The sequence below is a fragment of the Mastigoproctus giganteus genome, chromosome 6 (assembly GCF_048544385.1).
Source record: "Mastigoproctus giganteus isolate SK-2022 chromosome 6, ASM4854438v1, whole genome shotgun sequence".
In the NCBI taxonomy this organism is placed as follows: Eukaryota; Metazoa; Arthropoda; class Arachnida; order Uropygi; family Thelyphonidae; genus Mastigoproctus; species Mastigoproctus giganteus.
The window spans coordinates 78,197,911-78,225,463 of NC_143580.1; the positions used below are offsets into that span (position 1 = coordinate 78,197,911).

The 27,553-nt window shown below is 37.9% G+C and overlaps 1 protein-coding gene across 1 annotated transcript in view; it reads left to right on the forward strand.

Annotated features, from left to right (window-relative positions):
• oys (lysophospholipid acyltransferase 6) overlaps positions 1 to 26,712 on the forward strand; it is a 284,099-nt gene extending 257,387 nt beyond the window's left edge. The window contains exons 12-13 of the mRNA XM_090376225.1: positions 10,392 to 10,543; positions 26,544 to 26,712. Of these exons, the coding sequence (XP_090232351.1) occupies positions 10,392 to 10,543; positions 26,544 to 26,712 (321 nt within the window). The remainder of the gene's footprint in view (positions 1 to 10,391; positions 10,544 to 26,543) is intronic.
• The last annotated feature ends 841 nt before the right edge of the window (positions 26,713 to 27,553 follow it).

Below are 27,553 nucleotides of genomic sequence, written 5' to 3' on the forward strand. Positions count from 1 at the left end.
ATTCCTATGGGATGCAAAATAAGTTTCCACGGATTTTTTAAGTGTGAACCGGCTGGCAAAAACTTATGTAAAGTCAAATTTATGTAACTCGAGTATTACATAAGCCAGGGAGTGGCTATATGATATTAATCTGTTCCAGAGACACTTTATTGTATTGCGAAAATATCTTAATGTGTACCCAATAACACATTGTTTTTTGGTAATTCATTCCAAGACCTCAGAAGTTGAAATTTCTGCTATATAACTAAACTATTTATCTCTCTAAAATTTTAGCTGGAAGAAAAATGGGATGCTAGCAGGTCAGCTTTATCCTTGGCTGAAGTAACAACAGAACCATCTGGTTTGGACAGAGGTGGGAGCAGAGATGGGCAAAAGTTGCGGCCAATAGCTTTGGCAAGAGACCAGAATGCTTGGCTACCATTAGGGCAAGAAGCAAGTTTTCTACTTTTAGCCTGTTCAAACTCTAGTTTGGACTGATTAATAACTGCTTTACAATTGTTGCGAGCTTTGGTGTAGGCAGAAAATGAAACTGAAGAATTAGAAACAAGCCAATTACGATATGCAACATTTTTCTCTTGAACAGCCTTAGCACATTTTTTGGAAAAACAAGGTTTAGATAAAGGACGAGATTTTAAAGTGGAGTGTGGGATCAAGGATTCCATTCCTGTAAGAATAATTTCACTGACATGATCTGAGCAAACGTTGACATCAGAAGTTATGAAACAGTAATCCGACCAAGGAAAAGAAGAAAAGAAGTCTCGCAGGTCATCCCATTTTGCATTCTTGTAATGCCAAACAACACGAGGTTGGGAATAGCCATGAGATAAAGGTTCCATTGGAGAAGAGACAATCACCCAGTTGTAATCTGAAGTGCCTAAAGGACCTCTCACTTCGACTGTGTACTTAGAAGGGTTGTTTGTGAGAAAAAGATCAAGCGTATTGGCTGTATGATTAGGATTGTCCGGTATTCTTGTAGGTAAATGAACAATCTGTGCTAGGTCATTAGTAATTGCAAAAGACTCAGCATCTAGACCTGCTGGGTCAGTGTGACTAGAAAACAGAAGCCAGCTGGAGTTGTGAACATTAAAATCACCAAGGAAAATTACCTCACTGTTAGGAAAATTGGACTGGAGAAAGTCAAGTTGCAAAGAGAGGAAGTCAAAGAGCTCCAAGTGATTAGTTGAGTTGGGAGAATGGTAGAAACAACAGATGAATTTGACAGAATGAGGTAGAGAGATTTTAAGCCAGAGAAGATCAAAGAGAGGAGATTCCAAATTGCCAAGTCTCTGACAGGGAATATCAGAACGGACATATGCACAAGTACCACATTTGAGGCAAAAGGAATCATACAGCGAATAATTTGGCCATCTGAGATGAGCAGTAGTTGAATCAACCGATAACTGAGATTCTGTCAGAAAAAGTACATGGGGTTTGACAGACTTCAAGTGGAAATGGACATCGTTGAGATTAGAATTGAGACCACGTATATTTGTGAAATGAATTAGGAAGTGCTTGGGAGGTTTATCTTTTCACAGATAAGCTTGCTCTATTAGTTTGACAATTCATGGTGTATTCAATAGTAAGAAAAAGTGGGTGGACATGCCGTATGAAGTAATGAAATTTTTGGATATGGCATACACATTGTAAGAATATACCCAGATCCTTGACATAACGTGGCCTCAACAATGCTCCCCGCATACACACTACTCAGACTCCCTCCAGTCACTATCTGGCAGAGTAGAGGTAGCAAGATTATACACTAGCTGATCCGGAAGCCTCCCAGAGAGTTACCAATAGGTTTGGTCCGATGTACTAATTAGCAGCCAGCCTGCGAACACAGTTTTAGAGCAGTACCCTTGAAATGTAAGGAATATTGGATCTCCCCACGACGTTCATCATAACCTCAAAAGTCATCAATCATACTGCATGATGGAAGAGATAGGGAATTGTTGACCGGAACTTAGCTCTAGAGACTAAACATGGGTTCCACCACTTCAAGCCTCCAATAAGTAAAGTGGTGGTATTTCGCTGGTTGATGAGAGTCATCTACCACCTAGTACTGCCTGGTAACATAGAGGGGCAGCGTTCCTCCATGTGGTGTGGGCGCCACACCTCGACCGCTGCTTATATTGGTTCACACCTGGGTGGTCACCCACCATGTACTTGTGCATGAACGTTATACCCAGGATTACTAACAGTCCCAGCATCGTGAAGGTGCAAGCAGAGGATTTGGCTGTCACAGACCGTCTGGACTTTACCAAAATTGGGACAACTTGACTTGAGTGTCACCCGAATATCAGTTCCATCAGCGTTTTAGACTCCCAGGTCCCCAGGTTAGACTCCCATTCACCGAACCTTTCCATTGAATTAGTCCATAAATGGGTAACATAAGCCAGAATATTTCCATTGAATTAGTCCATAAATAGGTAACATAAGCCAGAATATCACCAGTGGATCGACACTGACGGAATCCATACTGGTGATCGTTGATCAGACGGAAGGTTTCTAGGTTTCTAAGTTGTTTAAGAATTGGCCGTTAATTGATTTCTCCATTACTTTAGAAAGAGTAGAAGTAATTGCAATGGGATGATAATTGGATGGGAGGGATTTGTCACCCTTTTTAGGAACTGGCTGGATATGAGCAAATTTCCAAGCAGAAGGAAAAGCACCTTTGGAATAAGAAAGTGAAAAAAGGCGGCAAAGAATAGAAGTTCAGCAGCACAGGTTTTGAGAACAAGTGGAGAAATACGATCAGGACCTGGAGCGTTCTTAGCATCAAGATTTATTAAAATCTTTCTGATATCCTTTTGACGGAAGACCACAGGAGGCATTGAATGGAGCGTGTTGGGAATGGTGGGAGGTGTTTTACCAAGATCATTAATACATCAGCTGGAAGAAAAATAGAATGCTAGGAGGTCAGCTTTATCCTTGGCTGAAGTGACAACAGAACCATCTGGTATGGACAGAGGTGGGAGCAGAGATTGGCAAAAGTTATTATTATTATTATTATTATTATTATTAGCCATATGGTACAAGGAAGCCTGAGGCTTATGCTGCACCAGGCAAAAAAAAAAAAAAATTCTGAATTACCCAAAGAGAGAGAGAGGTAGAAGGGAATCACCAAGAAAGAGAAGAATGATGATATCCAGCTCAGGACCCTGGGTGTGCCAAGCCCATTCTCACCAGATGTGAACCCCTGGAGATAATGTGTGAATGTAGATGCAAAATACTCATTTTGTTTGTTAGCTACCTGAGCAGGATCCTCAACAGTTGAACCATCGATATCCAGTGGACCAATGTGTTTCATCTCCTTCCTTCTACAGTTTACATAAGTAAAGACCTCTTTACTGTTTTTCTTTGCATTCTTGCAAAAGATTTCTTGTAATCTGGCTTTGCCTGCCTAACTTCCTTTGTGACTTGGTTACAGACCAGCTTATATCTAGCATTAGTAGAGGCATTTGATGCAAGAAAGCAAGCTTATGCAGCATCAACCAAAAATTAAAAAAAATAAAATAATAATAAATAAATAAATAAAAAAATAAATAACCACTTCCACTTCACCCCTCTGTTCGTTCGAAATACCTGTCCAGCCGAGCCTTAAACTTATTTAGGCTATCAACTTCCATGACAAGGGATGGAAATCTATTCCAACAACCAACCACCCGCTGGCAAAAGGCAAATTTCCTCACGTCTATCCTACATCTGTCTTTTCTCAATTTGAATTTATGCCCTCTCAGGCAATTATTCTGAGCAAGAGGAAGAATCCCATCAGCATTGAGCATGCTCAAACCATTCAAGGCTTTATACACCTCTATCAGATCACCTCGCTGGTGCCTAGTCCCCAGACACTGTAATTTGCAAAATTTTTAAGCCTTTCTTCGTAAGAGCACCCCTTTGTTCCATTCACTAATCTTGTTGCCCTTCTCTGTACTCGTTTCAGCATCTCTACATCCTTCTTGAAATGAGGCCTCCAGACCTGTATACAGTACTCTAGGTGTGGCCTGACCATTGCCTTATACAAGGGAATAATCACCTCCTTATCCCTGCTAGAAAAATTCATATATATCATCGACAATACACCATGAGCTACTCTTGCAGCCCGTCTGCACTGCTCAGAAAACTTCATATCTACCTGCACAATTACCCCCAGGTCCCTTTCATTCTCTACCACTGTCTGTGTAGTACCACAGAGTTGATATGTTGCCCTGGGTTTGCTGTTTCCCCATATGTAGTACTTTACATTTGTCAATGTTAAACTTCATTTGCCACCTCTCAGCCCATTTGCTCAACCTTTCCAGATCCTTTTGGAGTAGCATAGTGTCAGTAGTGTCCTTGACAACCCTGCCAACCTTTGTATCATCTGCAAACTTGGACATTAAGTTTGATATACCATCATCAATATCATTTATAAATACAGAAAACAATAATGGACCAATACTGAACCCTGAGGGACTCCACTAATAATATTAGCCCACGATGAGCAGTGTCCATTGATTACCACTCTCTATCTTCTCCCCTTCAACCATCCCTTTATCCATAGCAGCAATTTGCCTCCAATGCCACACTGCTCCAATTTGTGCAGCTGTCTTCCATGTTCAACAGTACCAAAAGCCTTTCTAAGATCCAAGTATATAATATCAAAGTTATTCCCTGCATCCAGTTCTTTTGTGACTGCATCATAGTATCCAATCAAATTGGTCAGGCAAGACTTCCCCTTAACAAAACCATGCTGTGTCTGAGCTATAACTGAAGTCTTGTCTAGATGATCCTGCAGTGCTTCTTTAACCAGTGCCTCCATTAATTTTCCAGGAACAGAAGTTAAAATAACAGGTCAATAATTACTTGTGTTGCCCTTTGATCCTCCTTTGTGAATTGGGGTCACATTTGCACATCTCCAGTCCATGGGTACTTCCCCTGAGTCCAAGGAAGCTCTCATAATTATGGCTATGGGTTTGCTAACTTCCTTTGCTGCCTCCTTTAATATAACTGGATAGATCCCATCCACCCCAGGTGCCTTTCTTGTATTTATCTTCAACAATTTCTCCTCCACTTTACTCTCAGTTATTGCAAGATTCTCTAGCTTACTGCCAGAGTTGAATACACCTCTGGCATTCTCCTCTCTGAATAACTCCTCCTGTGTGAATGTCGATGCAGAATACTCATTCAGTTTATTAGTTACCTGATCAGGATCATCAACAGTTGATCCATCAATATCAAGTGGACCAATCTGATTCATCTCCTTCCTTCTAGAGTTTACATAAGTAAAGAACTCTTTGCCGTTTTTCTTTGCATCCCTTGCCAAAGATTTCTCGTAATCTGCCTTCGCCTGCCTAACCTCCTTTGTAACTTGGTTACAGATCAACTTGTATCTATCAATGGCTTCTGTGTCACGTGTTAATTTGTATGTATCCCATGCATTTTTCTTCTCTGCCATATGTCTCATTAGTTGATCTGACATCCACTTAGGCCTAAACCTTGAACAATATTTCTTAGTTGGTATGTAAAGCCTAGTAGCTTTCAAGATAAGTTCTTTGAATGCTTCCCATTTTGAATTTGCTGTTGTTAACATCATCAATTGGTCCCACTGTATAGAATTTAAATACTCTCTCAGTCCATCGTAGTCGCCTTTACGAAAGCAATAACCCTTCCCTTTACCCCCTGATGGTAGTTACCTCTTTGAGTAAATCCCACTTCAGCACACTGTGATCACTGCCACCTAGTGGTTCATTTACCTGCAGATTCTTAATGCATGAAGAATCACTACTGATAATCAAATCAAGAGTATTACTCCCTCTAGTTGCCTCCCTAACATGCTGATGTAGAAAATAATCATCCAATAAATCCACAAAAGCCTTGCTAGTGTGTGAGTGACCAGCCCCCAAATTCCAGTCAATATACTGGGAAATTAAAATCCACCATTATAAGACTCTCTGATTTACTGGCCCACTTTCCCCGTACAGTTTCTTATTATACTCATCAGAGTCATTAAGCCTATAGCACACTCCTACTCTCAATTTTGATTTCCCAATGCTTATATCACACCAAACTGACTCGACACTGCACTGTCGACTGGCTTCGCTTCCTTGGATTTTATGTATTTCTTAACTAATAGCATAACCCCTCCTCCCTTCCTATCCTGTCTATCTCTTCTGTAGACATTGTACTCCCCAAATTCCAGTTCTGCATTCCCTTATATCTGTGTGACACCACCTCTCTGAAATCCTCACAGTATCTGCCTTTGATATTTTGAGCAATACCTCAAATTCATCAAATTTATTTACTAAACTCCTAGCATTGGTGTACACGCAAGTATACATGTACCTGTTCTTTTTCTTAGCTACCCTAACACAACCTATGTGTTTATTTGTACCCCATTGAGTCCCAGCAGTCTCGGAAATATCCTGCATCTTATTTTCCAGGCTGCTGCTCATTCCAATAGAAGCAGTGCAAGAATCACTTTCACCTCTGCCAGTGGCTACTGTTAATCTATTAGTCCTTGTATCCCCCCAATCTAGCAGTTTTCCGACCCACCTAACACTGCCTCGATAGCATCAGCAAACATTCTTGCACCCTTTATATTTAAGTGTATCTCATTCCTGTAGAAGCAGTCTCTCCTGTTAACAAGTACAGACCAGGCTGAAAAAAATTCAACCCCTTGAGCCTTGCACAATCTTTCCAGGGCTGAATTGATCGACAGGGCTCTCATCATATACTCCCTCCTATCGTGTCTGGGCAGAATTGCAGACACTTTCAAATTCAACCCTAATTCATGGTTTTTTTCAACAGTGACCTGTACTTGTTAAGTAATTCCGTCTGTCTCCTACTCTTAATATCAATAGTGCCAACGTATACAACTATATCACCTTTTGTGCCCTTAAAAGATGATATCCGCCCTACAACGTCATCAACCTTTGCCCCTGGCAGACATACCCTGGTCCTGTTCCACCTATCCTTTTTTACAAAGCAAGTTTCCCGTTTCCCTGACAATAGAGTCACCTACAACTACTAGTTCCTTTGGGACCAGCGCATTCTGTCTTGGGGGCTGCCGCTGTGTTGCGCGATGACCAAGTGCAAGCTCTGGCATTGGTGTGGGCATCTGAGAGCTTTATTGGCCCCTCACTTTTAATCCTTCGAGGGCATCCACCCTGTCCTTCAAGCTCTCATATAGGCCTATAACAGTGCTGAGTTGTCGCCTGATTTCCTTACACTCCTTGCATCGTGCATACACAAAGACATCCCCCATGGCAGTGTCATGTCCTGTACCTGACTGCTCCACAAACATCAAGCAAGGAGTGCATTTTAATAGGCTATGATTCAGAGGGCAACTGCCCCCCTCAGTTCTCCCCTGAGCCACAGCACTCACATTAGCTTGAGCCTTTTGCTTTGCTGCTCTGGTCTGAGTCATGATTTCAATTTAATTTCAATAAAATTTCAATTTCAGTACAAAATTAAAACCCTAAACTTATATCCCAACACAGTTATAACGCTATATTTATGTTTCAGTATCGAGTGTTATCTACGAAATCCCTTTATATAACTTCCGTATCAAGTTAAGTATTAATTATTTATTTTTTACTAATTATTTATGTTACGTAACCCAAGTCGTTATATGTATAGTTAAAAGTACAATTTAATTGACAGTGAAGTTCAACAAGATTAATTATCTGATTAATTGACAATATTATGTACTATACTATACTATATTAAGCTTATGCTATCTATTTCGAGATATGTATCGCGTAACAATGGCGGCTCTTTACGAACGGTAAACACGTGGATTTGATACCCTTTCCAATACTAAGTAATATCTACAAAATCTCTATCTAAGTTACTTTAATCTAAGTATCGTAAATAGGAATATAAAGCTACTCTAGAAAATAAGTTAATATTCCAATTTAAGCTAATAAAACAGAAAATAAATCAGAAAAAACTTCTCTGTTCCAGGATCGGCAAAAATGTACGTCCGCACAGGCTACACTCGTTCTCGTAAGTTGCGGCCAATAGCTTTGGCAAGAGACCAGAATACTCGGCTACCATTAGGGCAAGAAGCAAGTTTTCTACTCTTAGCCTGTAGAAATGGAAATTATACATATTGATTAAAACTAATATATTGATTACAGCACAACACAAAAAATCACTTCAACTAAAGGATGCAAAAACAAAACACGTGGTCAACACGTTTACAAACACTGCTATTGGCTGAGAGGAAGGACCATGTGGTCCGGTTGGAAACAATCGTATGCCCATCCCATCATAAACAGAAATAAGTAGGCGCCAATTAACATAATCACTGGTTAGTGGAATCAGCCACTTTAATTTCAAAAAACCAATTGAAATCATTAAAATGCACTGCACTTTTATTGTTATCATATGTTTGGTTATAAAAATCAATTTTGAATGCGTTTGTGATAATTTTCTAAAGCACATTTCTGGAGGTCGCTACCATAAAACAAAAACAATTTGCAGTTTCTGGTTTTTTGGGCTTTTCTGTTAGTTTTTTTTTTTTTTTAGGAGCGTTAGCACTAAAGCCGTATTCCTCCGGGGATATGCGGTGGTCATTCCCTGACCTTTCCGCATCCTCCGTATTTGGTGGTCACAGGCTCGAACCCTGGTCTAATCAAGAAGCATGTGCTACGCACTGCTGCTCCTACCCATGTGGCTACGGAGGCACCACGCTTTTCTGTTAGTGCAGCCTATTCTAAATGGGTAGTGGACTCTATCTTATTGCTGCGATAATACTGATAGCTGAAAATTCTGTGGGTTTTTTTCAGTATTATGGTGAAATGTGGTTCACCTAGACTGAAATTTTCAATCATAAATTTTCAGAAGCTTCTCTTCATTCCTAATTTTTAAGCTTCGTAAACTTGTTACTCCATGTTTTACTTGCACATATCATGTTAGTTGCAATTTATGAGTGTCATGTTATTGATTGCTTATCCTTTTTACTGTTTTAAATTTTGACCCCCCCAATGAATTAGAATTCGCTTATTAGAATCGTCATTTAATAGAATTAAAATTCAATCCACAAACATGATCAGAGCTTACCACTTATTGTATAGTGAATGGTATTTTATTATGAATAGTCCATCGTAAAGTGAACCAATTGTAAAGCGGGAATTCACTGTATTCTAATTGCTTTCTCGTTTGGAGTATCCATTAAAATAAATGAAGTGAATTAAAGAACTTGTTCACAGGAAGGGGTTTTATTTTCCATGATTTGCAAATCCCATTTATATTCATACCACAGCATTTTTATGAAAGATTTGAACATTAGATGGATTTCTGCTAGATTCATGGTTTGTTTGTTGTCTGATTAACAAAAACAGAGTCAGATCAGTGAATGTATGTGAGCAGGTAGTTTTAAGAACCATTGGAGAGATGCATTAATTCTCTTCTAAACTCATCATAGGTGACAAAAGCCACATTTTGTCACCTATGGTGAGTTTAGAAGGGAATATGGGTACAATAATTTTCACTGTGTAAGTGTCCAAAACAAACATTTCTGAGATAGTCCAGATAAGTTCATTCAAGTGTTGAGGAGCATGCCCATTGTGTTTTGTAACGTTGATAGAATTATGCATCAAAAAATCATCCTACAGGAACAAACTGAAAATCAACATTTCTAAACAGATGCTCTGTTGCATCTATATGAAGATATGTGAAAAAAAAAACCTTCTAAAAAAAAAAGATGTGCAGGAATTCTAGACCTAAAATCATACAACTGCTATTGCCTACCTTCTGTTCTTCCTTGATGAATGAAAAGTCACACAGTGACTTTTCCAGAACTGAAGTTTATAATGAAGGGGAGACGATCTGACAATATCATTGATCTAAGAATAACTTCTGATTACTCTTGCAGAACTCAAAACCCAGAATTTCCACAGCTTCTTCCAGTCAAAGCAAATTTATTGAATTTACTGTATTTAGTCATAGTAGATATATATATATATATATATATTTTTTTTTTTTTTTTTGAAGGAATAACTACTATCTGCATCAAATACAAAGAAAAAACATACAGTCCAGAAACTTTCTCATTACACTTTGTGTGCTGTGCTAAGACATAATAAAAGTAACACTTAACATGATTTAATGTGTGCACTTTTTTTGCACTTCCCCTACTTCCACTGAATAAATAACCACTGTTGAATTAACACATTTAGTATTTTAAACAATTCTGTTATCATTATTTTCCTTTGAGCTGTAAGTGCTAATGAGATGTACCACAAGGATCACTGTTGAGTGTCATTCAATTACCAAGAAGGTACCACTAACAGTTAAATGTTTTATTCAAAACCTTCTCCCTCTTTTTGGTGGGGCAGAGGGAATTTGCATAAAAGTTGTGCTAAGTTGAACAACATTATAATAGCTGACCTTTTCTATTTCACTAGATGCGTCGCAGCATTCGCCCTTTTTTTCAAGGGAGTAGGCAAATAGCATCATGGTATGATGTTCTTACATGCTTAACTACAAGAGTAGCTTTGGCATATATTGTCTTCCCATTTATTCTGCTGGAATGTGGTGCCTCTCTTATGGTGTATTGGTAAGTCATTTATTTAGCTTGAAATAATCATGCTGAAATTGATGTAATTTTTAAAAATTCCATTGATTTCAGGTTCTAACTATTTTAAAGACTGATTAAATATCTTATCTTAAAAGTGTTGATCTAGCATGCAAATCAAACTGGGCAAAAATTATCTCCCCTCTATATGATAAAGGTTTTTCAGTAGTGAACAAACACGAAATTATTTTTTCATATCAATTTTTAAGAATCAGGATTACTTCATTTTTTATCAAATGTATTACTAAATTTCTTAAATTAGGTATTTATGAACATGATTTTTGATTTTGATACTTAATGAGTTAGCTATTAATACAGTACAAAATTCAGTATTTAGTTGAATCACAAAATGTAACTAATATTATATTCAGTTAAAAGTGGTCAATTTTTGTACTGTGGAATTTCAATAAGTATTCTTAAATGACAGCAAGTGGTAAGTATTTATTTTTAAGCTTAGTTAATTATGAATATTAGTAGTACAAAGGGTACTAGGAAAGTTTTGCAATACAGCTTTGTTTATTTAATTTTTTCAAAGTAATTTCCTCTACATTCAATACACCTCTCCATCCTCCGAAACCAATCTTTAAACCAGTTCTGCCAAGTTTCACTAGGGAGTAAAGCACACTCGTTGTCCCAAGCCCGTAGAAGGTCCTCATCACTGGAAAACCGCCTCCCTTTTAGCTTCATTTTCACATGCGGGAACAGTGCAAAGTCACAGGGAGCAAGGTCTGGACTGTAGGGAGGGTGCTCGAGAAGTTTCAGTCCTGTTGTGGTCAAATATTCGGTGCAGGCTTTGGTGCGGTGAGCTGGAGCATTATCGTGATGGAGGTACCAGGTGTCCATTCTTGACTTTGGCCGCAGGTTCTTCATAGATCCAATGACTTTAGGCAGGCATTGTTCAGTATACCACTTAGCTGTGACTGTCTTCTGCGTGTCCAAAACGACACGTTCCACAATTCCACTCGATTTGAAAAATACAGCTATCATTTTCTTCTTTACAGATCGGGATTTTCTGACAATTACGGGTGTGTCGTCATCATCAAAGATCCAAACTTTGTTTTGAGCCTTGGTCGGCAGATCGTAATAGTACAGCCAAGTCTCGTTACCTGTCACGATGTTGTTCACATACCGAGATTGTCCCTTATCAAACTTTTTTAACATTTCCCGGCACCAAGTCACACGTCGTGTCATCTGCTCTTCAGTCAGTTGATGCGGCACCCAGAGAGAACAAAGTTTCTTTACGTGCAAATGATCTTGCAGAATCGAATGAATTGCTGGTGCATTTAGGCCCAAAGTATCCTCTATCTGTTGGTAGGTCACTCGCCTGTTTTCGTCAAGCATTTTCCTCACAGCAGTAACGTTTTCCTCCGTAACTGACGTTCGTGGCCTTCCCGGCCTCTCAGAATCCTCCAGAGTGAAATTTCCCCTCTGGAATTCTCTATACCACCTGAATATCGTTGTACGATGTGGACAATCATCATCTAGTGCAAGAGTCATTTCTTCTAAGCACTGGTCTATGGTTAAACCACGCACGAAATTATACCGCAAAACTGTCCTTATCTCATTTCGTGACCACGATGCCATCGCAAGCACTTTACACTCTCACTACTAATGAATAACTGAGCCCATCGACTTGGCGCAGCGGCTACTATGCACGTATGAACATGCAGCAACAAGCAGCTTCCTGTGATTCATTGTTGCGTCATATTGCAAAACTTTCCTAGTACCCTTTGTAGTGGAAAATGGTGCAAGGAAGGAAGCAACCTAATATAACATCAGACAAAAAAAATAAATAAATAAAATAATAATAATTATTAATGTATACAGTGGGTACGTTTGAATTTTTTCTTTTACAAGAGTTTTAAATTCTCTAAACTTAGCTGTTCAGTTGAATTACAATTGTATAATATTATTACTCATATATATATATAAGTAGAGAGTATAAAGGTAGGTAGATAGTGTCAAAGTGCTAACGGAACTGAAATTGTAATTATGGAGAACAAAGAATAGAAAGATGATAGTATGTAATTAGAAGTACTTAATGCTGTGTCCTATGATTTCAGCGCCTTCTTCTGGGGCCAGCCGCCGGAATAAAAGGGAAAAATGGCAAGTAGGACAGCCTCTGTTTCTGGCATAAAATATATGCAGCATGTCGTACTCGTGGAAATTCAGTATTGAAGCTAAGGGTTAAAATTTAAATGTAAGTCATATGGCTTACGCAAAGATTAAGAAGTAGGATAACTTACTGAGGTTGAGTAGGTATATGATCATAGAGAAGGTCTGTACTGCAGGGGAGGGTAATGAAAGTACAACATAAATCTGTAATGAAGTATTTATAGTATACGATAGTGACCCAGTGTGTAAGAAATGGGAAAGTTAAGGAAATAATCAAAATTAAAATAATGTAAAGTACAATTAAATTATGCTGGCTAATGCATCCCAGATAGAAAGGAGTAAAAAGCTTGCAAAGTAGTGTTAAATAATCACTAAACTTTTTTTTTTAGGCGAGAACAGTGTTTATAGCATAAAAGGAGCATCTTGAATATTGCGTTCAATAAACTAATCGCTTACGAGAAATAAAAATATATAGAAAGGTAGAAAAGCATAAAGAATACGGAAGAAGACACAAATAGATCTTGCTCGGGCAGTTTGGGGTTGCTATTCCTATAATAGCACCCTGAACAATTGTGGCAGTGATCACAGTGTGCTGAACTGTGATTTATTCAAAGAGGTAACTACCATCAGGAGCAAAGGGAAGGGTTTTTGCTTTCGTAAAGGCGACTACGATGGTCTTAGACCATCGTAGTCTTAGACAGTATTTAAATTCTATACAGTAGGACCAACTGATGATGTTACCAACAGCAAATTCAAAATGGGAAGCATTCCAAGAATTTAACCTGGAAGCTACTAGGCTTTACATACCAACTAAGAAATATTGTTCAAGGTTCAGGCCTAAATGGATGTCAGATGAACTAATGAGACATATGGCAGAGAAGAAAAATGCATGGGATACATATAAATTAATGGGTGACATGGAAGCCTATGACAGATATAAGCTGGTCTGTAACCAAGTCACAAGGGGCATTAGGCAGGCAAAGGCAGATTATGGGAAATCCTTGACTACGAGGACTGGATTTCCAAATCCTTGGAAATCCAGTCCTCGTACACTTTAACTACGGCAGCTCTTGAACACCCCGCCAGTTCAGCCATTTGGGAAATCGAGGCACCAGCTCATCGAGCTCCCACAATTTGTCCTTTATCAAAGTCCGATAAATCCTTCCTTTAACCCATTAGGCTTGGAATTTTACTACCTACTGAACCACTGACACTTCATCTATGCTGTGTAGGTCAACTGACTCCGGACTCTCGTACCTCACATGGTCAATGGGTCACATTCAGTTTTATAAGGCGTGGTCATAATTCAGTGATCACTCAGTGTATATCCTGAAGAACTCACCTTGGAAAAAACCAGTAATAATAACCTTGCAGCCAACTGCCTTGATTTAGATATAGATCTTAATAACCCTCAACACCACAGTCAATATATACAATAAACGGGAAGCCTTCAACTTCAATGTCTTTAACTTCACACACTTGTATTCTAATATCTCCAAAAAGATACATGCTAATATCATTCTGTCTCAATGTATCAGAATAGCCACTATATGCAATAGCAAAAAATTGATAGTTAACAATATCAGAAACCTGTACAATAAGCTTCTAAACAACCAGTTTCCTACAGTTTACCTGTATTACCATATCAAAAAAGCACTCCTTATCATCGAATATAAAAAGTTGATTAACCACACCATTGATATCAATAATAGCTTGGCTAACTGATATTCTATAGCTGCTAGGCTTGTACATATTTATAGTCTATACTCCTAACCTCTTTGGTGTCTTCCAAACGTAGAAAACTTGTACCCACCGATTGGCTAACCAAGGAGTATATTATTAATTTATTTTTTAACTTTTTATTACTTTATATACGATATCATCATCAATCATCAGCCATTTTCAATCCACTGCAGAATGAAGGCCTCTCCAACAACTTTCCAGTTCCTTCTGTTTTGTGCAATGGCCATCCATTTACTACCCACAAACTCGTGAATTTCATCTATACATCTCCGCCGTTGTCTTCTAGCTCCTCTTGGGTACCATTCTGTTATTTTCTTAGTCCATTTGTCATCATGTCTTCGAGCTATGTGTCCTTCCCAAGACCGTTTTAGTTTTGATAAGAATGTCCTTTAGTTGAGTTTGCTGCCTAATCCATGTGTTTCTCTTCTTATCTAACAGTCTGATTCCCAATATAATTCGTTCCATTCTTTGCTGTGTAGTTCTCAGCTTCTCTTCCATTCTTTTGGTTAGTGCCCAGGTTTCACTTCCATAAGTCATGGTGGGGAGTATACATTGGTTCATTATTTTACTTTTCAGACAAAGTTAGATATTGCTCCTCAGTATGTGAATATATTTCCTGAATGCTATCCATCCAAAATTTATTCTTCTCTTGACTTCCGGCCATTTATCATTATTACAGCTAATAATTTGTTCCAGATAAGTATATGACTCCACCTTTTCAATTACTGCTCCTTCAATCATTATATCCCTTTCTGTGGCATACTTGGTCATCATTACTTTTGTTTTAGCCATATTCACCTTTAGTCCAAAATCCTTACTAACTGTGCATAACTGATTAAGAATTTCCTCTAATTCTTTGGAATCGTGGCTTTTGACCACAATGTCATCTGCAAATCGTAAATGGTTTAGGTACTCTCCATTCACATTGACTCCTTTCTGTGACCAGTCTAATCTGCTGAAAGCTTCCTCAAGGGCAGCAGGAAACAACTTCGGAGATATTGTGTCTCCTTGTCAAACTCCTTTCTCAATTTTAAATTTGCTACTGTCTTTGTCTAGTCTAATAAAGGAGGTAGCATTCACATATATTTTCTTCAAAATCATAATATATGGGGCATTTATGCCTTGTCTTTCCAGTGCCAAATGGAGTCAAATGCCTTTTCATAATCCACAAGTGTCAGGCATAATGGTGTTTTATATTCATTTGATTTCTCCATTAGCTGTGATATTACGTGAAGGTGATCCATAGTTGAGAATCATGTCCTAAAGCCAGCTTGCTCTTTCGGTTGATTCTCATCAAGTATTCTTTCTAATCTGTTAGTAATGACCCTTGTGAACAACTTTAGATGTGGGATAACAAGCTAATTGGTCTATAATTTCCAATTTATCACCTGTGTATCTACACACACACACAGGTAATCCTCGCTTAACACGGTAATTAGTTTCCTACAAAATCTCGTAGTGCAAAACCATTTTATACGGGACCAAGAACCAGTACAAAGGGGGGGGGGGGCTACGTTCCAAAAGCTAACAAAAATCCATTTTTTTTTTTATATGCAGCATCTAGATTTCATGTATCTTCTGCTTTCTTTAAAAAATTCAGTATTCTGGGATTGTTTGCTTTTGCTTGATAGACCTTTGTAAATTGCATGGTATGGAGCTAAGCATTTTTGAAGCTCCCTTTTGAACTTTGTGTTCCTTTCAGTCGAAGGATCTGCATTCAAAAAATAAGATTCTCATTGCTCGGCTAAATTTATGCCTTCCAGTATAACATTTGGAACTTCAAAATTTTCATCTGCCCTATCATCATCTGAATTGATTTGGTTTACTTCCAATTCCATTTTGCCAGCCTCTTTTTCTACCAGTATTTCTTGAACTTCTTCAGTAGTCATATCATCAAAACCTTCTCTTTCTACCGACTTAGCAAGTTCTGCTATCCCACCAATACTGTTTTCTGCTTGTTCAACCATATTTTCTGAATGAACACATTCTGGCCATAAATTTTTCCAACACACATTTAATGCTGATGGTTTTATTTCTTTGAGCTTATCTCTCAATTTCAGCTATGATTTCGATACAGTCCACAGTTGAAAAATGTTTCCATGCCTCCATCAACTTCAGTAGATTCAGAATCAATTTTTTCCAAAATCCATTGTAATGAGTTTTATAGGTAGATATAATGCCTTGATCTAATGGCTGAATTAAAGAAGTTGTATTAGGTTGTAGGAACATTACTACAACGTTTTGTGAATGACTTAAATCTTTTGGATGACCTGGCATGTTATCCAATAGTAATAAAACTTTGAAATCTGAAATTTAATTCAGATTCAGAACAAAGAAATTATTCCAATATGGTGCTTAAGAACAAAGTTTAGTAATACATACCCAGAAAAATTTAAAAACTATGAAATAAAAATACCCTTACAAAAACCTTAAAAGTCATGAACTGCACGCTTCAAAGTCACAATTTTTTATGGTTTCTAACAAACACAGAACCTAACACAAGGATTTTCCAACAAAATAAAATATGGATATTTCCCTTTTTTTTTTTTTTTTTTTTTCCATAATGACTAGTATGTCAACAGCAGAGATTCACAAAAAAAGAATGGAAATGTTGAAAAATTACATCCAACAGGGTGGTCTCCACACAAAAGCTCAAAAATACTGTATTATGCGAGTTTTATCTCAATTCTCTAACCGATTTAGAGTGAAACTGTGTTATAGAAGTACCATGTTATATAGTGGTTGTATATATATACACTAGTGTTCAAAGAAAGTGCATCACCCCCTTAAAATTATAATTGTTGTCAGAATAACATAAGTATATGGCAATATTTCTTACAGACTACATCAGATAAGATTGCAGCGCTTAGGTGATGATGTAATATTGCATAAGCTGTTATTGCAATTATATAGGCATGCTCTGCAAGAGTTGCAGTCATCCCTTGCTTGTGTTTGGAATGCAAGTTAAGTGCAGTTGACACCACGAAGAAAGATTGCTATTGTTGCTTTACGTGAGGAAGGATGTTCTTCCCGTCATATTGCTTATAGAGTGTCGTGTAATCAGTTGTCAGTGGGTAGATTTCTTTCCAAACTCAAGAAAACTGGTTCTGCTGATAGGAAAAAAGGAACTAGATGCAAACGAGTCTCTACGGCAAAACAAGACCATGTTTTGAAGCGCTTATGCCTTAAAAACTGTAAAGCTTCTTCGTCTGAGCTGAAAAGAGAATGGAAAGAACATATTGGGGTGGTACCAAGTGCAGTAACAGTCAGAAGACACCTTCAAAAATGGAGTTGTAGCCCGTCATCCTAAGAACACCCTCCTCACACAAAAAATGAGCAGGGCCCGATTAATTTGGTGTAATGAGAATGTCAAATAGACCCCTGAGCAATGGAAGTCAGTTATTTTCTCAGATGAGAAGAAATTCAACATGCATGGCTCTGATGGGAGACAAATGATTTGCTGTAGACGTGGTGAAGAATACCATCCAGACTATACGTTGTGTCTACAGTGAAATTACCTACCAGCCCAATGATATGGAGGGTGCATTTCATATCATGGAGTAGGTCACCTGCAGTTTATAAAAGGTTCCGTAAATGCCAGCGGATACCTGGCTATATTAGAAGGCAAATTGCTGCCAACCATTAGAGACCATTTCAACCTGCCAAATAACTGCATCTTTAAGGATGACTCTGCTCCTTGTCATCGGACGAAAAGTGTAAGTAGGCACTTCTGTAGTTACTTTAGCTTCATTTCTACATTAGAGGTTCGACAGTAATGCGCTTACATTCGTTACAGATGAAAAAAAAATGGTTGGAAGAACGGTCCATTACAACTGTTAGCTGGCCAGGAAACAGCTCGGACCTGAATCCTACAGAGAACTGTTGGCATCGTGTGGATCTCCAGTTGCTAGAAAGAAACCGAAGACCTTGCATGAATTTCAGGAAGCCATAATTTCTGTTTGGAACCACGAACTATCGGTTGATTATCTTCAGAAATCGATCTTTTCAATGCCTCGGCGGTTTGCTGCTGTCGTCAGGGCCAGAGACAGTTCAACTAAATATTAGTTTGCACCTGGTGAACTTTTAATTTTGTTTTCCATTTAACATGATTCTGATCACCCCTTCACCATCTCTTTCATCATGCAGTATGACTGATGACTTTTGAGGTTATGATGAGATCCAATCTTCCTTTCATTTCGAGGGTACGGCTCAAAAACAGTGTTCGCAGGCCGGCTGCTAGTTAGCACATCGGACCAAACCTATAGGTAACTCTTTAGGAGGCTTCCAGAACAGCTAGTATATAATCTTACTACCTCTACTCTGCCAGATAGTAGAGGGAGGGAGTCAGAGTACTGTGTATGCAGGGGGCATTGTTGAGGCTACATTATGTCAAGGATCTGGGTATATTCTTACCACGTGTACGCCATAGCCAAAACTTTTATTAACTCATACAGCAGGTGCCTCCGTAGCCAGGTGGGAAGGAGCAGCAGTGCATAGCGTAACACACGCGTCTTGATTAGACTGAGGTTCGAGCCCGTCAACAACAAATACGGAGGATGCAGAAAGGTCAGGGAATGACCACCGCATATTCCCGGAGCAATATGGCCTTAGTTGCTAATGCTCCTAAAACCCAAATAACAACAATAACCTCATACAGCACTTCTCCCTACCCCCCCACTTTTTCTTACTATTGAATGCACCAAGAATTGTCAAACTAATAGAGTAAGCTTATCTGTGAAAAGATCTAAACCTCCCAAACACTTCCTAGTTCATTTCACAAATATATGCAGTCTCACTTCTAATCTCAACAATGTCCATTTCCACTTGAAGTCTGCCAAACCCCATGTACTTTTTCTGACAGAATTTCAGTTATTGGTTGGTTCAACTACTGCTCATCTCAGTTGCCCAAATTATTCGCTGTATGATTTCTTTCCCCTCAAAGGTTGTACTTGGGCATAAGTCCCTTCCGATATTCCCTGTCAGAAACTTGGTAATTTGGAATCTCCTGTTTTCGATGTTCTCTGGCTTAAAATCTCTCCACCTTGTCGTGTCAAATTTATCTGTTGCCTCTACCGTTCTCCCAACTCCACTAATCACTTGGAGCTCTTTGACTTCTTTGCAACTTGTCTTTCTCCAGTCCAGTTTTCCTAAGAGTGAGGTAATTTTCCTTGGTGATTTTAATGTTCACAACTCCAGCTGGCTTCCCTTTTCTAGTCACGCCGACCCAGCTGGTCAAGATGCTGAGGCTTTTGCAATTACTAGCGACCTTGCACAGATTGTTCATTTACCTACAAGAATACCCGACAATCCTAACCATACAGCCAACAAGCTTGTTCTTTTTCTCACAAACAACCCTTCTAAGTACAAGGTCAAAGTGAGTGGTCCTTTAGGCACCTCAGATCACAACTTGGTGATTGTCTTTTCTCCAATGGAGCCTTTATCTCATGGCTATTCCCAATCTCGTATTGTTTGGCATTTACAAGAAAGCAAAATGGGATGACCTGCGAGATTTCTTTTCTTTTCCTCGGTTGGATTACTGTTTCAAAACTTCTGATGTCAAAGTTTCCACCAATCATGTCAGTAAAATTATTCTTGTAGGAATGGAATCCTTTATTCCACACGTCACTTTAAAATCTCTTCCTTTATCTAAACCTTGGTTTTCCAATAAATGTGTTAAAGCTGTTCAAGAGAAGAACGTTGCATATCATAATTGGCTTGTTTCTAATTCTTCGGTTTCATTTTCTGCCTACACCAAACTCGCAACAATTGTAAAGCAGTTATTAATCATTCAAAACTAGATTTTGAGCAGGCTAAGAGTAGAAAACTTGCTTCTTGCCCTAATGGCAGCCCAGCATGCTGGTCTCTTGCCAAAGCTATTGGCCACAACTTTTGCCTATCTCTGCTCTCACCTCTGTCAAAACCAGATGGTTCTGTTGTCACTTCGGACTTTCTAGCATCCCATTTTTCTTCCAACTCATGTATTAATGATGTTGGTAAAACACCTCCCACCATTCCCAACACGCTCCATTCAATGCCTCTTGTAGTCTTCCATCAGAAAGATTTAGACGAACCTTGAAGCTAAGAAAGCTCCAGGTCCTAATGGTATTTCTCCACTTGTTCTCAAAACCTGTGCTCCTGAACTTACTCCTTTACTTTGCCGCATTTTTTCACTTTCTTATTCAAAGGTGTTGTTCTATCTGCTTGGAAATTTGCTCATATCTAGCGAGTTCCTAAAAAGGGTGACAAATCTCTCCCATACAATTATCGTTCCATTGCAATTACTTTTACTCTTTCTAAGGTAATGGAGAAATCAATTAACCGCCAACTCTTAAATTACCTAGAAATCTTCTGTCTGATCAACAATTGCCAGTATGGATTCTGTCAGTGTCTATCCACTGGTGATATTCTGGCTTATGTTACATAATTATGGACAAATTCAATGGAAAAGTTTGGTGAAACATAAGCAGTTGCTCTTGACATCTTAAAGGCTTTCGATCATGTTTGGCATAAAGATTTTCTAAACAAGCTTTCGTCTTATGGTTTGCCAGCTGTTTTTTGTAATTGGTTATCCAGTTTTTTCTGTGATCGCTCACTGAGGGTGATGGTAGATGGCTCTCTGTCTTCTAACTTCTCCACTAATGCTGGTGTCCCCCAAGGTTCTGTTCTTTCCCAGACTCTTTTCCTCTTGTATATTAATGACCTTCCATTGACTGGAAATCCTATCCATCGGCAAAACTATGGATAGATTCATCCATTGTTTTGCCAGTGACAGCACATTGCATTCCAATTTCCGTTTTGAGAAACCTTGCCCTGCTCAATCAGCTTCTACTTCTCGAATATCTGCTACCACTTCCTTAAATGCCGAACTCCAGGTAATTCTCCAGTGGGGGGGGGGGGGGGGTTAAAGACAACTTAGTTGATTCTCAATCCTTCTAAAACTGTCTTGTCTTATATCTTGCAAAAAAGATTATTCTGCTCCTATGCTTATCTTTCGTGACACTCCAATTTCTAGTCAACAAGATATATCTGTTTTGGTGATTATCGTGACTTAAATCTCTTGGCACGAGCACATTACAAATATTGCTTCCTCCCCATCTAAAAAACTTGGTTTTCTCTTTTGCTCTTGCCCTTACGTTTCTTCCAAACAGCTGTTCACTCTGTACAAATCGCAAATCCGCCCTACCATGGAATATTGTTTCTCCAACTGGGGTGGTGTCCCCAAAACCTCTCTCAGGCTTCTAGATTCCATTCAGAAGAGAGCAGAGTCTCTCCACTCTCTGTCTCATAGACGTACTGTTTCTGCTGCATGCCTTTTGTACAGATACTTCCATGGGCACTGTTCTTCTGAATTGGCTTCTATAACTCCCGCTCTCTCTTTCAAAACAGTCTGAACACGTGCCGCCACCAGCCAGCATCCATTTACTTTCCAACTTCAAACTCACAGAACCAACTTTTCATCTTCCTTGTTTATTCATTCAACTGCCGTTTACTGGAACAGCCTTCCTTCATACGTATTTCCTGAAAATTACAGTCTACAGAAGTTAGTCTAATGTCAACAAATATCTTCTTTTGTCCTGTTAATCTCCAATCCAGCACAGTACTATAGGTTCTAATACCTGTTTGGAGTTTTCATAAAAAAAAAAAAAAAAAATTAACTGCAGCAAATTGAGAGCTTCTGATAACATTTCAGCCACAATTGTCGTGTTTACCAAAACTGTTGTATAAACGTTGCAAATGCTCATTTTGGAATATTTTGAGAGCACCTGTCAAATATTACTTAGCTTTGCCTTAACTATTAATAAATATCTTTTGTTTATATTTCTATTTGTGAAGGGAAGGGATGCAAAGAAAAACAGCAAAGAGTTCTTTACTTATGTAAACTCTAGAAGGAAAGGGATGAATCAGATTGGTCCACTTGATATCGATGGTTCAACTGTTGATGATTCTGCTCAGGTAGCTAACAAACTAAATGAATATTTTGCATCGACATTCACACATGAGGAGTTATTCAGCGAGGGGAATGCCAGAGGTGTATTCAACTCTGGCAGTAAGCTAGAGAATCTTGTAATAACTGAGAGTAAAGTGGAGGAGAAATTGTTGAAGATAAACACAAGAAAGGCACCTGGGGTGGATGGGATCTATCCAGTTATATTAAAGGAGGAAGCAAAGGAAGTAAGCAAACCCTTAGCCATAATTATGGACTCAGGGGAGGTACCCACAGACTGGAGATGTGCAAATGTGACCCTAATTCACAGAGGAGGATCAAAGGCTGACACAAGTAATTATAAACCTGAGTTTAACTTCTGTTCCTGGAAAATTAATGGAGGCACTGGTTAAAGAAGCACTGCAGGATCATCTAGACAAGACTTCAGTTATAGCTCGGACACAGCATGGTTTTGTTAAGGGGAAGTCTTGCCTGACCAATTTGATTGGATACTATGATGCAGTCACAAAAGAACTGGATGCAGGGAATAACTTTGATATTATATACTTCGATCTTACAAAGGCTTTTGATACTGTTGCACAGGGAAGACTGCTGCACAGATTGGAGCAGTGTGGCATTGGAAGGAAATTGCTGCTATGAATAAAGGGGTGGTTGAGGTGGAGAAGACAGAGAGTGGTAATCAATGGACACTGCTCATCGTGGACTAATGTTATTAGTGAAGTCCCTCGGGGTTCAGTGTAGGGTCCATTATATTGTTTTCTGTATTTATAAATGATATTGATGATGGTATATCAAGCTTAATGTCCAAGTTTGCAGACGATACGAAGGTTGGCAGGGTTTTCAGGGACACTACTGACACTATGCTGCTGCAACAGGATCTGGAAAGGTTGAGCAGATGGGCTGTGAGGTGGCAAATGAAATTTAACATTGACAAATGTAAAGTACTACATATGGGAAACAGCAACCCCAGAGCAACGTATCAACTCTGTGGTACTACACTGACAGTGGTAGAGAATGAAAGGGACCTGGGGGTGGTTGTGCAGGCAGATATGAAGTTCTCTGAGCAGTGCAGATGGGCTGCAAGAGTAGCTAATAGTGTATTGTCAATGATATATAGGAATTTTTCTAGCAGGGATAAGGAGTGATTATTCCCTTGTATAAGGCAATGGTCAGGCCACACCTAGAGTACTGTGTATACAGGTCTGGAGGCCTCATTTTAAGAAGGATGTAGAGCTGCTGGAACGAGTACAGAGAAGGGCAACAAGATTAGTGAATGGAACAAAGGGGTGCTCTTACGAAGAAAGGCTTAAAAATTTTGCAAATTACAGTGTCTAGGGACTAGGCACCAGCGAGGTGATCTGATAGAGGTGTATAAAGCCTTGAATGGTTTGAGCATGCTCAATGCTGATGGGATTCTTCCTCTTGCTCAGAATAATCACCTGAGAGGGCATAAATTCAAATTGAGGAAAGACAGATGTAGGATAGACGTGTGGAAATTTACCTGTAGCCAGCAGGTGGTGGGTTGGTGGAACAGACTTCCATCCCTTGTCGTGGAAGTTGATGGCCTAAATAAGTTTAAGGCTCAGCTGGACAGGTATTTCGAACGAACAGAGGGGCGAAGTGGAAGTGGTTTTTTTTGGCTAATGCTGCATAAGCTTGCTTTCTTGCATCAAATGCCTCTACTAATGGTAATGAGTCTGTAAAATAATTTCAATAGTATATAAGATAAAGGATTTGGACAGTGCTTAAAGTACAATAAAGACTATTCCATAGAGCCCTAAGGCCAAATTAATATGCATACAGAGTTAGCCTTTAGGCCAAAAAGGAAGATAAGATTTTAGAATATACATTATAAAAGTATACCCGGAGAGTCATGTGGCCGAAAGACTTGAGATAGCCTGAGCTAGTTTTAGTTATACCCTATAAACAAAGAAATTATTAATAATGAAATAAAATGATGATAATGAGGCAAATTATTGATATTAGGATACATAAGGTATGTTCATGTCGGATGGCATCTGGGATTTCTCCCATCTCCGCCTATAGTTTATCTTTCAGTGATATTAGGATACATTGAATGGTACGTTTATGAGGGCTAGCAACATTTAATACATCCAATTGGCGAAGGCTGTTTCTTTCTGTTTCCCCAAAACCTATGGCCGTGGTTTTGCTTATCTCATTTGCTTCCACTGCTTTTAATGTAATTAATCTTATCAGCCACAGAAGCTTTATTTACTTTTAGCTTTACTAATTATCTGGACATGGTGGCCTAATTAATTAGGTCACTGAGAGATAAAATTTTTATATAATAACTGGTCTTGGCGCATTATAGCCTTAGTTGCTAATGTGCCAATAAAATCCAAACCAAACCAAGCTTTACTAATTTCTCCTCCACTTTCTTCTTAGTTATAATAACAAAATCATTTGGCTCATTATGGTGTTTCCATTCATGAATGTAGATGCAAAGTATTTATTTAATTTGTCAGCAATTCTTTGAACAGCATCATCAGTAATTTATGCCCATTCATATCTGGTGTGCTTTTTTTTTCTAATCCTTTCCCTTCAATATTAATATAAGCAAAAAATTCTTTACTATTTTCCTTTGTATTCTTTAGCCAGGAACTTCTCAGGATCTGCAGAACCTGCCTAACTCTTAGTGTCCTGATGCTGACTAGTTTGTACTTACTGTAGGGTTATGTCCTCTGCTAAATCATTCCACACACTTTTCTTCTTCGCCACTAGTCTCAACAGTCCATTTGACATTCATTTAGGTCTAAACTTTGAATAACATCTCTTTTGTTTGTATAAAAAGCTTAGTAGCTTCTACAATTACTTCTCTTAACGCTTCCCATTTGATTTAAAGCTAGTAGCATCATCATCTGGTCCTGCTGAAAGGAATTTAAAAACTGTTTAAGACAACTGCAGTCACCTTTACAAAAGCACAATCCCTTAACAAATAGTCTGATTTGATGCGATGTATTCAGCCATAATAATTCCTTTAATATCAAAGAAAACAATAAGAATTTTTGATTTTGACATTCTTGCTTTTTTTTTTTTTTTTTGGTATGGGGAATTGTTTTGTCATCCATTGCCTTGACTGGGTCTTACTGGAACAGCTATCTTTCATCATTAATTGCAGTACTCAGAAAGTACTGTAATCTTCAATATTTTTCAAAACATCTGGACAAACTTGGAATCTTCTCATACTTTGATCTTCATTCAAAATTTTCGGCTCTATCTTGGCACACACCTTTCTCGTGCTTAAATTTTCAGAACTGTTTCTTTGTCTATATTGAATTCTGGTGCAACCATTATAATGCTTTAATGACGATCATTTCTAATCAGTGTCCTTACCTGGTTCACATTTCCATCAATTTTCATGGATACCAGATGGCTTGGTCATTCATTGTCTTCCAAATTCTTTCTTCCTTCTAAAAATCTTTTATGCCATTTAAATACATGAGCTCTTGACAGCGTTTTTCCATAAACTTGGCATGGCAACTGATACCTTTTAATTGGTTTTTTTTTTTTTTTTATTTCATTAAAAATTTGAACTTGATTTTTTGTCTGTCATTTTTCTGGCCAGTTGCAGAAACACAAGGTAATGAAAATGTATGTCATTATAAAGCAAATGAGTGTGTTGGAATGTGACTTGGCAGACAATTAGGGAAAGGTTCAAGGTCAGCTAGGCCTTTGTTTCACAGGTGGTGCCCGGTGTATAGTGGCTGCACGTGCAGTCTTGTTATTTTAATAGCCACAACTTGTAGTTTTATTCATTGGGGGTTCACATTCATTTATCATACTAGGGGATTGCAATATCAAAAAGTCTGAGATCCCTTGACTTATGGAATAAACTGATACAAGAGAATGTATTTTTATTAACACACAAGTGAAAATAAACTGTCAGATTTAGGAGTTGTGGCATGTAGTGATGATACAAGTTGAAATTTCATTAAAAAAAAAAAAAAAAAAAAACATTTGTAGGTGAGTGAATTTAAATAAATGGTCAGTGGATTTTAGTTTTATTTCTCATCTTCTGATACTAGTTTATTGCAGTTCATTTCTGATTCTTAATTCATCATTCTTAGTTAACTTATTAATCTTTAATTCTAGATAGTGAAGATTGAAATTTTAAAATTAATTTGATTTTGAAGCTAATAATTATTTACATATTTCCAGGAAATTTTATTTCTGTGGCCATATTTTAGCTTTGGCAGCTATATTTATTCTACCTATCATCCTTCCACCACCACACCGAAGTAATTCTCAAAATCCTATGATGAAAAGGAATCATAAAAATGCCAATTCACTAGATGTTATTCTGCAAAATGATCACAAACAAGCCTGAAAATTTTAAACTGGATTTTAAACTATCACCTCTTCTTGATGCTCAGTGGTTTGTAGGGTTTCATAACGTCAACTCGGCAGCAATTTGGCATATGTATTAATAAGCTTTTTGAACTGAAAAGTGCTATGCCAAATTAAAATCAAAAGGCATTTAAAAGAAAACCCTTCTGTAAATGTTTTGTCACTGAAAGCTTCTAATTTCTTAGATAATGATTTATTAGCAGTGCCAGTGTTTTTAGGTTTTAAACAAATTATATATTTTTGCTTTTTTATTTTAATTTTATTCATATGCCTTGTACATAGACTTAAAATAATCTTCTATTAAGTTTATGCTGAGAGTAATTATGTTCATCTGAAGCAGCGAGTCTGTTGTTATTCTCATATAGGTTTTTTTGTAGATATTTTAGTCAATTTTATTATGTTGTTTTGAGTAGTAATAAGTGAATTTAGTTATTAACAAAGTAAGCTTATAAATTGTTATGACAAATAATTTTGGATGATGTACAGTAAGCATATCTGCTAATGTTGATCTCATCTATAGGTTGCATTCCATAGTTATTATTTATATCATGAAGTGGGTGTAATTATTTTTGTCAAAAATAAGATCAGGTTTAGAATATATTTACTATACCCTGCACACAAATCAGGAAAGATGTACAGAAATCACAAAAGGTTGCCATATTTGTCACTCGATTTTTTGTAGAAATTGTATTTATCAAGTATATATCATATTCTCTTGTCTAAATGTTATAAACACAATTCATGTGATTTATTTAGCTGTGATTGATTTTATCATGAATCTTATTATTTATTTGTTTACATAAACAATTTTTAGTAAGTTA